Raw genomic sequence first — 15,953 nt, 5'->3', positions numbered from 1 at the left:
TCTATTCTCTGTTCTTTTAAACACACATCAAGCGCTTCTATTTAGTACAATAAATGGTGCAGAGTACGTCTGTATTTTAGCACAGGATCATCTTCTCGACACCATCCAACGTAACAAAGGTAGAGAAATAGAACAGCTACAAAGGAACTGTTACATCCCCAGCAAACCCTATAAAGGCTGCAAAACAACTATTCCAAGATTCATTTCTGAAATAAATCTCCACACTCTTACTCTCCATAAAGCAAAGTTTAATAATATACTAAAATACACTTTGTACAGATTTATTTCCTCAGTTACAAGGAGGGCAAGACAAAGATTCCCTTTTCATGGGTCAGGGCAAAGGCTACTAACTCTACACTCATCTAGCACTTCAGTTCCATAAAATGACTCGATTCATATTTGTATTCGTTCAAACGAAAGTGAAATGACATCACTGCAATTCATTTTATTTGCTTGGTTTTATTTAAAAAAAAAAAAATAACACTGTTATGTAAAAGTAAACACTTAAAAAACATGTTAAATGTGCACACTGAAATGATGAGGTGACAATAAGAGAAGGCCAGTATTTGCTTGACTGCACCAGAATAACAATGTTAGTAGAGATTTGTATAGGGGCAGCCCTTGTACTTTACTTATTTAACACATTTAAAATAGACGTTGGGCTTTTAATGTATATGTTTAACACACGATAAGAGCTGAATGTGGGAAGATATATGGCTTCTGGGGGGCTGATTTTAGCAGCATAACTGGATGTTATGTTCCCATTTCTACGGCTATGTCGCTCATACAAACCATGTTTCATATACCCAAGAAAATATTTTTCTACATGAAAAGCTTTAGGGATGGAGACAAGAGCAACGTTTGATATAGAGAATGGAAACATGCCTTACACCAGGGGTCCCCAACCTTTTTCACCCATGAGCAACATTCAGATGTAAAAAGAGTTGGGGAGCAACACAAGCATCAAACAAGTTCCTGATGTACCAAATAAGGGATGTGATTGGCTATTGGTAGCCTATATATGGACTGGCAGCCTACAGGAGGCTCTGTTTGGCAGTACATCTGCTTTTATGCAACTAAAACTTGCCTCCAGGCCTGGAATTGAAAAATAAGCACCTGCTTTGAGGCCACTGGGAGCAACATCCAATGGGGTTGGGGAACATGTTGCTCATGAGCTACTGGTTGGGGATCACTGCTTTACACTATATGGCTGTACAACTGTGAGCTCAGGCTAGCATTCACTCACTGTAGCGTTTATAGAATTTTTTGACATTTAAAAAAAACAAACCCATAATGTCAGTGCAATTTGCAAATGTTCCCTTTATACAAAATGATGCAAATTAAGTAGTGCATAAGCTGACAGCCGCCTGTTTGGTGGGACCACTTGCTTTCTCCATCCTCGAAACACTCAAGAGAATGATTAGTGTCCTACGAGTTGCATTTCATGTAAAAATAGATTTCGGCACATAAATACCGGTTAAAACTGTACATTTGTTCTCTATGTATTAATGTCACAGGAAGGAGTTTGCCGAAAACTCAAGTTGCGTATTACTTGGTTATTGCAGCCCGAGGAGACGTCTGGGTGATGCTACTAAACAACCCCGCTGCTAACAGGAACAGGATGGTTAGAAACCCAGCAATGATGCCTGCGGGCAGAGATAAACGGGAAACAGATGTACGGAAAGTGCTTTGTGTCATACGCAGGAAATGTCACATCCTCGATTCAGTCTGCTTGCCATCCACTGCAGCCGACAACTCCTTATGTAGGACACAGAACTACAAGAGAAAACAAACAGCAGAATGAGGAGCATTTCTATGGAGACAGGAAGGAATACACAGAAACACCAGCTGTGGGATTGTATCCAAGCTAAAATATAGATACAGCAGTCTTGTACAGAATGAAACAGGTTGGGCTCTTCTTACACAAGTATTACCATATGGGAAAAAAAGAATTAAAGGAACGGTTCAGTATAAAAATAAAAACTGGGTAAATAGATAGACTGTGCAAAATAAAAAATGTTTCTAACATAGTTCCTTAGCCAAAAATATAATGTATAAAGACTGGAGTGACTGGATGTCTAACATAATAGCCAGAACACTACTTCCTGCTTTTCAGCTCTCTAACTCTGAGTCAGCGACCTTAAGGGGGGCCACATGGGACATAAGTGTTGCTTTTGAATCTGAGCTGAATGCTGAGGATCAATTGCAAACTCACTGAACAGTTATGTCCCAGGTGGCTCCCCTTATAACTCAGAGTTGAAAAGCAGGAAGTAATAAATAGTACACGATGTTTAAATGATTGTATTTAGAAAGTTTTTTTATTTCAGTGATATGAAGCTTATATAAAATTCTCATTTTTGCGATAGATCACCTTTAAGCTTGTAAAGCACATATTCCCCACATCCTAAATACAATATACAGTGAGAGGCAGAGGGTACTGACACCCCAAATACATTAGCTCAGGAATCTTCTGCACACCTGAATAAGCAAACATGCGCCACCTAGTGGCAGGTGACAGAATAGGAGGAGACTATTAGTAAAAGCTCTGTCATATATGACAGGGGGAGAGTAGGGCTGAAGCATGGCTGCCCACACACCATTATTAAAACCATTATAAACATTTAAAAACAATTCAATAAAAATTTACCTGGTAGAATTCATTATTTGCAAGGCACATAATGTAATACAGTAGAGGTACGGGGTTATTATTCAAAATCTTCAAATTATTCTACAGGAAGGTCATCTCCCATAGACTCCATTTTAAGCAAAAAATTAAAAAAAAAAAAAATCCTTTTTCTCTGTAATAATTAAACAGTACCTTGTGCTTGATCCAACCGACAATATAATGAATTTTCACTGGATACAAAACAATCCTATTGGGTTTATTTACTTATTAGTAAAGCTAAAGTATGGTGAAGAAATGTCCAGGTCCCGAGCATTCTGGTTCTATACTTGTAATAAATTCATGACCATATAAATAACGGCACTCAAAAACTACTCCCAACACTATAACAAAACAGACCTTGAATAAAAGTTTTGTGCGCTCACCCTTTAAAATGTAATCCGTCAACAACGATGGCACTTTATCACTGTCATCTTTCATTGCACGGAGAACTGGAAAGATATAGGATAAATACAGTAAAGAAAGGGCGCAGTAGTACTATAAAGAACGACTCACTAAAATGTATAATGTGAATTACAACTCTACTTTGTAATGTGTGTAATAAGAATTGAGAAATGAATCATTTAAACACTGACCGCCATGCAGAGGGATAAAGGGACTTGCCCTGCCCCCCTTTCCAAAAGATTTGAATACATTTTGTAAAGGTTAAAGGAGAACTAAAGGTTAACTAAAGAAGTAGCTAGAAATGTTGTACATTATGTTTTGGGCTTCTGTACCAGCCCAAGCAACCACAGCCCTTTAGAAGTAAAGATCTGTGTCTCCAAAGATGCCCCAGTAGCTCCCCATCTTCTTTTCTGCTGATTCACTGCACATGCTCTGTGCTGCTGTCACTTACTGAGCTTAGGGACCCACAATATACAGTACACATAGAATAGAAATGTCACAATATAAGGCTGATTAGTAATTAATACAGATAATTACTACATGGCAGCACAGACACCAGTGCAACTTGCATCAGAATCTAATAATCAGCCTTGTAGCATCAGCTTATATTACAGACAAACCTCATTTTCTGCTTGATAATTTGTGACGACCCCTAAGCTTAGCTTCTCAACAGCTGCTCAGAGCCCACTGAGCATGTGAGTGTCACAGACACTTTCCAAGATGGTGACCCCCTGTGACAAGTTTGAAGTCCTGGATCATTGCTGCTATTGACAAGCTGAAACTTTAGGCTTGTGCAATAAGTTCAATATATAAAATATGGCATTTTTAGCCATATTTATTTTTAGAATTTAGTTCTCCTTTAAACCATCCATTTAACATTATCTGTGACAGAGACAGATATTATATAATAAAGGTATTTTTAAATACAAACTTTTTCACAAATGGAGACAAAGTTGAAAGATTATACCCACTTTTAGTTAATATCTGGAGATCTTCGACAGAAGGCGGACCTTTTTTCTCTTCATATGGAATGATGGTGGTCAAATACTGTTAAAATAAAAATCAAACAGCTTCATTCAAACATTCTATAAAATACAGTCATAAAGGGTAGAAATCGCATGGAAAATGCAGTGTAAGAAATGTATTCCATTTCTTAAACACTTACAGAAAGTCTGATTTGATGAGGGAATTAACTGAATCCCCTGGCACAAGCCTATGTGTAACCAAAACCAGATATTAAGAGGTCTGGATAGCATTAAAACACATGGGCTGCCACCAATATGAATCTTCTGTACTTTGCTGCAGGGGAGTCCTGCTAGTGTCTTCCTAATATCACAAAATGCTGCTGGTGAGGAACGCTGCTTCCCTTAATAGAGAAAAACACTGAGAAACAACACAATACTGGGGCTAAAGTTTAAGTGGATAATTCATGAAGTAGTGAGGCTTGTTGGCAATAAGAACAATAGCAAAAATATATGTAAAAAATGACAAATAGTTTATTAGGACATGCATAGCTTAATGCGTTTTGTGCCAAATGTACACTTACTCATAGGCTGTGAGTGCCCATTTGGCACAAAACGCATTAGGCTATGCATGTCCTAATAAACTGTCATTTTTACATATATTTTTGCTGCTATTCTTGTTGCCAGCAAGTCTCACTACTTCACGCATTTTCCAATTATTAGCGAACCCTTGGACTGGGGTTTTATATAGCGAGACTGCATTGCACTATATTTTTGCATTTATTTACACCTTTGAAGCAGATATACACGCCTCCTTTATTGCAAAAGTTTCGGTGGAAAAAACTGTGTGACTATAAAATGAGAAAACAGCATTTTCTTTATTGTGCCCATATGTTGCAGAATAGTTGGTTGCAGAGGAGCAAGACCTGGGAACCCAGTGAATTAGAAGTGCATGAAAGAAATGTAAAATTGCCAGTAAGGCTTTGGTTATTAGGATAGCAGAGGCTGTAAATTGTTTTAAAGCAAGTGGAAGCCCTGTAACCGGAATATTACTGTAACACAGTGAATCCCAACCAGTGGCTCGTGAGCAACATGTTGCTCTCCGACCCCTTGGATGTTGCTCCCAGTGGCCTCAAAAAAGGTGCTTATTTTTTAAATCCTGGTTAAAGGCAAGCTTTAGTTGCATACAATCCACGTCTACTGCCAAACAGAGCCTCCTGTAGGCTGTCAGTTCACATAGAAGCAACTAATAGCCAATAACAATCCAAATTTTGCACCCCCAGGAACTTTTTTCATGTATATGTTGCTCTCCAACTTTCTTTACATTTGAATGTGGCTCATGGGTAAAAAAGGCTGTAGACCCGTGCTGTAACAGAAATATCTGTGTAGGGGAAATCAATGGGCTCCTCTTTCTGACTCTTGGGCCTGACTGTTTATTGAATCTGTTGAAGCAGCTCGCCACTTTGCAGAATGAGGCTGGCAAGGTGGGGGTTGTCATATCTAAGCCCTTGAAAGGAACACTGCACTCTCAACTACAAAGACCCTTCTTCTCTCCCTGAATACTAATGGGAGAATTCTCAGAGCTCTAGCTCTTGTAGCAGAACAAACTGTCAGTTGGAAGACAAGACCCCGGTGGTATAAAGACAAGGGGGAGTCACAGAATATCATTTGTTCTACTTCCAGAGGTATCTAGGAAATATTGCCTTACCCTTCCAAAAATTCTCACCACCATATCCCAGAATTAACATAATAGGACAAGTTATGCAGTCAAATAGATGGTCACACACATATCACTAAACTGCCAAAACATAAATCTTTATCAAAAATCATAGCACTATGACATATCCCATTGAAGTGAATGGGACAAATTCGGGCACCAAAGAATAAAAAGTGACATTAAAAGCATTTTTTTTTTTAAGGTGTTTTTTGAACAGCTCATCGTAAAATGGGCTCAGCACCAGGCTGGACAAATGAAAGGCAGAGCATCAATAGAGGGTTTTAGCTTTTTAAGAAAGCAATGGTTAGCTTGCCAAAATGGAAATGGAAGGCATAGTTCAGCTACAGTTAGGATAAGTGTTACACTTACAATTCTCTAAACCCAATTTCAAAGAAACGTCAGCAATATATTTTGGCTGTTCTACATACTGGAGCTGCAGAACCAGACCTGGCTAACACAATCCCTGACAGATAGCTCAAGCACAGGGATAACCCTCTAGGTACAAGATTTCTGGTTCTATGACCAGATTTTGTAAATGGCAGACTGTGTCATTGAACATAACCTGTTGTACCAGAAAAGGAGAATATTTAAACCAGGAGAGCGTAATATAATCTCCATGGGGATTACACCACAACTTTGGATGGGAGATCAGAGGGAGAAGCCTCCAGTTGTGCTATGGAGTCTAGTTAGCAATTGATGTTCATAGGGTTAGATAGTCAGGTAGAAACAAAGCTAAGCTCAGAGAAGAGTATTGAAACCACAGACATCCATTGAAATGTGGGCCTTAAAAGAGAAGTAAAGCTTAACTAAAGAAGTAGCTAGAAATGTTGTACATTATGTTTTAGCCTTCTGTACCAGCCCAAGGCAACCACAGCCCATTAGCAGTAATGATCTGTGTCTCCAAAGATGCCCCAGTAGCTCCCCATCTTCTTTTCTGCTGATTCACTGCACATGCTCTGTGCTGCTGTCACTTACTGAGCTTAGCGACCCACTCACAATATACAGTACACATAGAATAGAAATGTCACAATATAAGGCTGATTAGTAATTAATACAGATAATTACTACTTGGTAGCTCAGAAACCAATGCAATTAGCATCCAAATTTAATAATCAGCCCTGTAGCATCAGGCCAACCTCATTTTCTGCTTGATAATTTGTGACAACCCCTAAGCTTAGCTTCTCAACAGCTGCTCAGAGCCGACTGAGCATGTGAGTGTCACAGACACTTTCCAAGATGGTGACCCCCTGTGACAAGTTTGAAGTCCTGGATCATTGCTGCTATTGACAAGCTGAAACTTTAGGCTGGTGCAATAAGTTCAGTATATAAAATATGGTATTTTTAGCCATATTCATTTTTAGTTGTCCTTTAAAATAAGCTTCTGTGAAGAGCAAGAAGATTGAATTCTCTTTATTCTCTTAGTAGAAGTGACGCTATTACATAGTGCCCAGTGACAGGTCAAACCCAAAACGCTTCTATGAGGGAGTCGAGATCATGTCTGGTAGCAAATAGTATGACAGAGCAGCATCAGAATTATATCTCAGGGTTAAATTAAGGGACAGAACAAGACTGTATGTTCATATTGATATGCAATCAATACTTTGCAAAATAACTTTCGGTATTGTGAGAGCAGCATTTATCAAAATATTTGTATTTTTAGATGAAAGTGAACCTGCATAGTTTGTTTTTCCAAGCAGTAATGAGAGGCATTATCCAGTGACTCCAATTAAAGTCCCCCAGTGACCCAGTTATCATGGGAAAAAAAACTGTCAGGATATTTGCTTTATCAAAAAAATCAGTCATCTAAGCTTTTCTCAGAAAAGACACATTATTATACGGAGGTCCCTGCAATGTCTATAGCACAGAACTGGACAATGAGCTATATGCCCAACTGTCACCCAGAGACCATTTTCAGAGTAAAATAGATGGGCAGGTGGTTTTAGCAGGTTTAATTCTGGTATGGTGGAATGGCAGAGAGCAACTTTGCCTATTAGATTCCATGGCATAAGTAAACTAAAGGAGAAGTAAACCCCCCTAAAGTTAAAAGCCCCTATTCACCACCCTCAACTTGCTGCTTTCCCCACATCAATAATTGGGGTTACTGAGAGAAAGGACAACACTGCAGTGCTAGCTGCTGAAACTCGTGCTTTTATTCCACAACATGTTTCGGGCCCCAAGGCCCTTTATCAAGTGTAAAGGGCCTTGGGGCCCGAAACATGTTGTGGAATAAAAGCACGAGTTTCAGCAGCTAGCACTGCAGTGTTGTCCTTTCTCTCAGTAACCCCAATTATTGATGTATACTCCTTGCACCTGAGGTGGGGGTGCACACTGAGATTGAGAGGATACTAATTTGGACTCCAGAGGCACAGTCAACCCAATAGTGTGCTTTCCCCACATAGTGTGTTCTACTATTAAAAGAGTCCCGAGCAGCAACACTGACCTATCTATGCAGAGTAGCACAGTGGAGCTCAAAGGTGCTATATTTTCAGTAGCTTTGGTATTTTCCAGATCCCTTTCTTTACCTTTGGTAATTTATGGAGCTTTCTGTTTCCAACTGCGCATGCACCAAAGCTCAAATTTCGGAGCTCGCTTCACAAAGAAATCCGAAGCTACCGAATAGGGCAGCCCTGGCCTTTGCTACTCTGCATAAGTAAATCAGTGTTGCTGCTTGGGACACTTTTTCTAGTACAGGTATGGGATCTGTTATCCGGAAATCAGTTATCCAGAAAGTTCTGAATTAGGGAAAGGCGGTCTCCCATAGACTCCATTATAATCAAATAATCTAATTTTTTTTTTAATGATTTCCTTTTTCTCTGTAACAATAAAACAGTGGCTTGTATTGATCTAAACTAAGATATAATTAATCCTTATTGGAGGCAAAATCATCCTATTGGGTTTATTTAATGTTTACATGATTTTCAAGTAGACTTAAGGTATGGAGATCCAAATTACCGAAACAACCGTTATCTGGAAAACCCCAGGTCCTGAGCATTTTAGATAACAGGTCCCATACCTGTAGAATATTATGCGGGGAGGAAGCAGGGAGGCGGCCAATGGGTTTTTTTTTTTTTTTTTGTTTACTTCTGCTTTAACCATCACTTTGGCCATATTAAGTATTTACCTTCAATGTTCCCTATTTAGACAGTACAATGCAAAGTCCCAAAAGTGGCAGGGTTTGCTAAAAAAAAAAAGTGGGCAGGCTTTAGCATAGCAGAGCCTAACTGAAAAAGGCAGAAGTGCACCGGGGACATTGCATATATTTTTCCAATTAGTAATGTTGGGTGTCATGGAAAACAAATCTCATATTCACTAAGAGAAAGGGTGGGAGCATGTTCATTTGGCATTCATTTTTTGTGATGGGTTTTTAAAGGAGAAGATACATTTTTTTTGCAGCGTCTCCATCATTACACACACATATATGTAAGCAAAGTAAAGTTATAGATAACACAACAAATGGGTGTTTTTATCCATAAAACTGAAAAAGAAAATAACATCTAGAATAAGAAAATGGGTAAATGAACGGACTAGCAGAGGTGGTCAAGATAAAATCCCAGCACCTGTTTTTCTCCTCCTGGGTTCCCAAATGTCTGGCGAAAGCTACTCTGTATGACGTTTGATAAGCCTTCCATGCTGAAGCGCTACACACACCAAAGTACAGCAAGAAATGAGAAAGGAAGACAAAATAGAGTGTTAGTTACCTTAAAGGAAGATGCGAGTGGGATACAAGAGGGTGCAGCCAATGAGATACAAAAGAGATACAGCCAAGAAGACATAGACTAATTGTGCAACTTCTAATCTCTGCTTCCATGGCACTGCAGAATCCTGGGAAGAAATCGAGGTTTCACTTCGAAATGTTACATTTTTATAGAACACCCTATAGACTAAAGCTCCTCAATGGACAGTCGCTGATCTGATCTCACCTACAGGCTGGTTACACCCTTATTGGGGCTCATCAATGTTGCACAGGGTGAAATGAGTCTTATGATCAGTAACTGCCCTGGCTGGGCTTTAAAACTCAGTAGGTAAGCTTTAGCAAAACTGCCCAAGGGTAATTTAGGATGAGATTTGGATGCAATGCTATTCCTTGATACCTCCTAGAGCCTAGTGGAAAGGCCAATTAATATAAGGTTTGGAGTTGAACACATATTTGCTAGATATTCTTAAAACTAATGATGAATACTGGGTGCAGCAATGCTCTTCCATATCTGGAAAGGTTGGTCCCACAACCATTGCTGTAGGGTAATCCATGAAAATGGAAAATTTAGCAGTAGGGATGAGCAAATGATTTTGCTGCAGAAATGACGCCCATAGACTTCAATGTAAGAAAGAAAATGTAGTGTGTCAAAAAAAAAAAAAAAAAAAAAGTCGCCCATAGACTTTACTGCATTTCGTCTAATTTTCATCGGCTGTATCGGCAAAACAAAACAGGTTAAATTTGCCCGTGCCTATTTAGGAGTGACTTTTTTAGGGAAATTGACAATATGTCTAGCCCCATGTCAGATTTCAAAATTAAATATAAAAAAATCTGTTTGCTCTTTTGAGAAATGGATTTCAGTGCAGAATTCTGCTGGAGCAGCACTATTAACTGATGCATTTTGAAAAAAAATTTTTTCCCATGACAGTATCCCTTAATAATTTAGTCCCACCAAATTTTTGAGATACAACAGTTTCATTAAATTATAATTAAATAATGAGAGTAATAATTCTTCTTAATTGATTCTTAGTGTGAGAAATGTAATAAAATGATATACTGGGGAACAGGTAAGTAATTTTTTCAGAAATATTTACTCGATGTTGTTGCAGTCTGCCTATTTTGTACATTACATCATTACATGATCAGTGATTAAAACGTCTAATTTGTCAGAATTAATTACTATGAACTATATATTATAATGAACTATTATAATGAACTATATTATAATGAACTACATAATATTTTTCTTTAATGCTTGGATATGAAAACAGCTGCCAAATGCTATTGTAAAGTGTCTCCATTTGTACAGTAAATCAACAAGAATACGTCTGTCAGACTAACCACACCGCCCACCCATAAAAAATAAATAAAAAATTAAGCAGAGAGTACAATCAGCTGTAAGAAAAGCGGATACTGAAATGTGGGCAATAAACACATTTTTAATTAACACTTTTTTTCACCTACATGATACCAATACCCTTTCCTGGGCCGACTTATCTCCAATTCCTTAAAAAACAAAGCAGTGAGTTGTTATGTATCACATGCAGTAAGCAGCTTGGCAGGATTTGTCATCCTCGGCTATGTAATTTGTGGGATTACATTAATAATGTAATACTAGAAGAAGAATCCATTATCCAGAAACCCGTTATTCAAAAAGCTCAGAATTACGGAAAGGCCTTATCCCATAGACTCCGTTCTATCCAAATAATCCAAATTTTTAAAAATGATTTCTCCATTGTAATAAAACAGTACAGTTATGGGATTCGTTATCCGGAAACCAGTTATCCAGAAAGCTCTGAATAATGGGAAGGCCATAGACTCCATTATAATCAAATCATTACATTTTTAAAAAAGTATTTCCTTTTTCTCTGTAATAATAAAACACTGCCTTGTACTTGGTCCAAAGTAAGATATAATTAAACCTTATTGGAGGCAAAACCAGCCTTGTGGGTTTATTTAAAGGGATCCTGTCATCGTTAAACATGTTTTTTTTTTTCAAAACACATCAGTTAATAGTGCTACTCCAGCAGAATTCTGCACTGAAATCCATTTCTCAAAAGAGCAACCAGATTTTTTTATATTCAGTTTTGAAATCTGACATGGGGCTAGACATTTTGTCAATTTCCCCTCTGCCCCCAGTAATGTGACTTGTGCCTGCACTTTAGGAGAGAAATGCTTTCTGGCAGGCTGCTGTTTTTCCTTCTCAATGTAACTGAATGTGTCTCAGTGGGACATGGGTTTTTACTATTGAGTGTTGTTCTTAGATCTACCAGGCAGCTGTTATCTTGTGTTAGGGAGCTCTTATCTGGTTACCTTCCCATTGTTCTTTTGTTTGGCTGCTGGGGGGAAAAGGGAGGGGGTGATATCACTCCAACTTGCAGTAAAGAGTGATTGAAGTTTATCAGAGCACAAGTCACATGACATGGGGCAGCTGGGAAATTGACAATATGTCTAGCCCCATGTCAGATTTCAAAATTGAATATAAAAAGATCTGTTTGCTCTTTTGAGAAATGGATTTCAGTGCATAATTCTGCTAGAGCAGCACTATTAACTGATTCATTTTGAAAAAATGTTTTTTTCCCATGACAGTATCCCTTTAATGTTTACATGATTTTCTAGGAGACACGTTATAAAGATCCAAATTACAGAAAGATCCATTATCCGGAAGACCCCAGGTCCCGAGCATTCTGGATCCCATACCTGTATCTTGTATTTGATCTAAACTGAGATATAATTAATCCTTATTGGAAGCAGATCCAGACTATTGTGTTTATTTAATGTTTATGATTTTCTAGTAGACTTTAGGTATGAAGATTCAAATTATGGAAAGATCAGTTATCCGGGAAAACCCCAGGTCCCAAGCATTCTCGATAACAGGTCCTATACCTGTATTAGCCCTTGGAAATCCTGATCAAGTACATATAATAACAGCACATAAAGCAGGTGTATATAACATTACCGTTCCTGGCACGTGACTCCTCTCTTTTGAGCCATTCTGCGCATTTGCACTTTTCAGCTTTTTCTTCTTTTTCACATTTTCCTTGTGCTCTTTCTGTCTGTTCTGTACTTCGATGAGGACTGAAATGAAGCTGTTTTTTACTTCCTTCTCAAATTCTAGCTCGTCCCTTAAAGCCAACTGTTGAATTAACTCTTCTGAGTAATCCTTAATAGCTGTCTCAATTTCTTCAAGCAGATCGTTTAACTCCGCAACGGACATCCTCTTCACTTCTTGCAATTCAAATGAAAACCCAGATTTAAAAGCTTGCAAACAACTCTTGATTAAATGAGGATAAACACATGTTTAATGGCCTACTATACACACACACACACACTCATTTCGATGGCATGTTTTTCTCTTATCAAATTAGAATCACCTACAGGCACACACAGCTAAATGAAAACAAGGCCAGAAGCATGGGAAGGAATACTGGAAATTCCCTGTCCTACAGGATTTTATTTGGTGTATAGCACTTACATTTTCTTTGCTGTTTCTAGGCATCCCCTGCACCTACTTAAGGCGACCAAAGGTGTACAGTAATCCACTAAGACATTCTGTACTGTGTATGCAATCACCCAGGGCAGTGCAGGGAATGCCTGTGAAAACAAAAGAAGATGGTGGCACAGCACTCAGGATAAAGTACCCCAGGCCAGTGCATAGCTTTTTAAAGGGGAACTATCGCAAAAATTAATTTAATGTAAGTGTCCTCATACTGATGTAAGACACTTTCTAAATACATCCAATTAAAAATTCTTTACTGTTTCTGAAATAATCAAGTTTATATTCACTATTCCTCTCTCAGCATCTGTTTCTCTTTATTCTGTCTTCATGCAGCAGTTGGGTGTCAGATGAATGCAGGGTCTGACTGGGCCGGCGGGACACAGGGAAAAAACCCGGTGGGCCCCCGGCTCTTGTGGGCCAAGCCAGCCCAGATCCGCATCCTGCATTTCTAAAGTTCTCTCACAGTGTGTGCGCGCCTAAAGATCGTCCTACCGCAATTGGGTCTCACAGTGCGTATCTTAAAGTTCTTCCTGCCGCGACTGGGTCTCACAGTGCGCATCTAAAAGTCTTCCTTCTGTGACCGGCTCTCACAGTGCATGTGCGCGCATGCGGGGGGTCCGGAGGGGGGGGGGGCCTGCGCCAGTAGTCCCGGGCCCCCCAGTCTGACCCTGGATGAATGATCTAATATATCTTATAGGGGGCTTTCTTTCCCAGCAGATGAATTAGAGCTCACTCTAACTGATGTAACAAATTCTGCATGTAGAGAGACAGGATTTCTGGTGATTTTAATTGAATGAGCTCTAATAAATCTTCTAGGCAAAAGGAGCCTATTGGATCATTCATCTGACACCCAACTCCTGAATGAAGACAGAATGAGGAGAAACAGATGCTAAGAGAGGAATAGTGAAGACTAACTTGATTATTTCAAAAATGGTATAGAATTTTTAATTGATTGTATTTAGAAAGTTTCCTATTTTTAGGGATGCACCGAATCCACTATTTTGGATTCGGCCGAACCCCCAAATCCTTTGCAAAAGATTCGGCCAAATACCGAACCTTAATTTGCATATGCAAATTAGGGGTTGGAAGGGGGAAATATTTTTTAGTCACGCGCTTTCTCTCCCTGCCCCTAATTTGCATATGCAAATTAGGATTCGCTTCATCTTGGCAGAAGGATTCGGCCTAATCCGAATCCTGCTGAAAAAGGCCGAATCCCGAACCGAATCCTGGATTCGGTGCACCCCTACTTATTTTAGTATACTGAAGTTTATATTAAATTTTCATTTTCGCAATAGATCCCCTTTAAGGAGAGGAGCGCTGAGAGTTATACAAAAAAATAAAATTTGCTAGCACTTTCAACGTTTCTATCTTTACTTCTCCTTAAAAGGGGATATAAAGACAAAAAATTAAATTACTTCACCGGGACCACTGCATAAAAATAAACCTATCTTCAATATATTTCCATAAAAAATTCTGTACCCTTTTCATAAAAATTGTGATTTTCTGCGATCCAGCTCCCCTTCTCTCCACGCCCACGAACTTCAGCCTGCATGAATTCCTTGGCCTGGTCCTTGGCTTTACGTCAAAACAATCGCCCCCCCTCTGAGTTCTGAAGTGTCAAGGAAGCAGCGTGAGGCGTTATCAGGACCAAACGGATAAATGAACCCGAAGTATCGCTTATCATTTTGAAGTAAAGCAGCCACCAGCCGGGTTGTGGAATTCATGCAGGCTGAATCCGTGCGCGTAGAAAGAAGGGGAGCTGGAGCATGGTTTTATGAATGGTTTTATGAAAACTATACAGATTTTTTTAATTAAAGCAAATTAAAGATGGGTTTATTTTTAGGCAGTAGACCTGTTAAAATTATTTAACTTTTTTGACTTTTAAAGTTCCCATTTAAGAAACAGGACTTTTTGGGACTCCACCCAAAAACTGAAACAAAATTTTGTATGCTGAAATTGTAATTCTATGAATCTTTGCAATATACATTACTTATAAATATGATTATTTATTAGGAAGTTATTCGCTTGTTATTGCTATTGAAACGGATATCCATCTGGACATTTCTATGCTCTGCACGGCTTGTTTTTAATGAAAGCAAAAGACAGTTTTTCTCCAGCCAAGGGTCCAATCCCCACAATGCCGTGCAAGCTTTTTCACAGCTCTGTTAACATGCAAGAGACATTGTGAAGTGTTGGTTTTTTTTTTTTTAGGAGAGCTGGATTATGCTACATTGCTTGAAGAGTCAGATGGAGCAATGATGTGAACAGAAAACGTCACAGTTTTCAATAGAAATTACTAAAAATTAATGTATAATGTAAAAGTTGCTTAGGATTTTCACATACATTGAAACAACAATTTTAACTGATTTTAAGTTTCTCTGCATTTTACATAATTTTTTGTAGTTCCACCAACACACAGAAGCCCATTTATCAAAGGTCGAATTTTGAATTCATGCTAAAAAATTTTTTTAACTGGAATATACTCACAATTCCACCGGGAGGTTATTTAAGAACAATTCCAATGGCTAATATTCGATCGAATAGTTCCGACCCAAAAATTCAAATCATATATTATTTGTACGAATCATGTTTTTCTCTTAAAAAAACAAAACTGGAATGTCAGGAAGGCTATTAACATCTCCAAATTGCTCAACAGACCTCTGCCATTGACTTGTACATGAACTCGGCAGATTTTAGGTGGCGAATATTCAAATTAGGACTGTTTCCATGGTCACGGTGTGATAAATCTAGGGATGCACCGAATCCACAATTTTGGATTTGGCCAAACCCCCGAATCCTTTGCAAAAGATTCGGCAGAATACCGAACCAAATCCGAATCCAAATTTGCATAAGCAAATTAGGGGTGGGAAGGGAAAAACTTTTTTACTTCCTTGTTTTGTGACAAAAAGTCACGCGATTCCTAATGCAAATTAGGATTCGGATTCGACCGAATCCTGCTGAAAAAGGCCGAATCCCGAACCGAATCCTGGATTCGGTGCATCCCTAGATAAATC

The 15,953-nt window shown here is 38.7% G+C and overlaps 1 protein-coding gene across 2 annotated transcripts in view; it reads right to left on the bottom strand.

Annotated features, from left to right (window-relative positions):
• Positions 1 to 231: 231 nt before the first annotated feature.
• The window catches only part of fez2.S (fasciculation and elongation protein zeta 2 (zygin II) S homeolog), a 28,280-nt gene continuing 12,558 nt past the window's right edge, over positions 232 to 15,953 (bottom strand). Inside the window, exons 5-9 of one of the 2 annotated variants that reach the window (XM_018265159.2) lie at positions 12,400 to 12,668; positions 9,304 to 9,384; positions 4,039 to 4,114; positions 3,049 to 3,114; positions 232 to 1,776 (exon numbers count right to left, since the gene is read on the bottom strand). In XM_018265159.2, the coding sequence (XP_018120648.1) occupies positions 1,760 to 1,776; positions 3,049 to 3,114; positions 4,039 to 4,114; positions 9,304 to 9,384; positions 12,400 to 12,668 (509 nt within the window). In that variant the 3' untranslated portion in view covers positions 232 to 1,759. The remainder of the gene's footprint in view (positions 1,777 to 3,048; positions 3,115 to 4,038; positions 4,115 to 9,303; positions 9,385 to 12,399; positions 12,669 to 15,953) is intronic. The other variant, XM_018265160.2, reaches the window with a different exon arrangement.

Source organism: Xenopus laevis, chromosome 5S (genome assembly GCF_017654675.1).
Source record: "Xenopus laevis strain J_2021 chromosome 5S, Xenopus_laevis_v10.1, whole genome shotgun sequence".
Classification (NCBI taxonomy): Eukaryota; Metazoa; Chordata; class Amphibia; order Anura; family Pipidae; genus Xenopus; species Xenopus laevis.
This window is presented reverse-complemented; position numbering and strand designations above follow the sequence as displayed.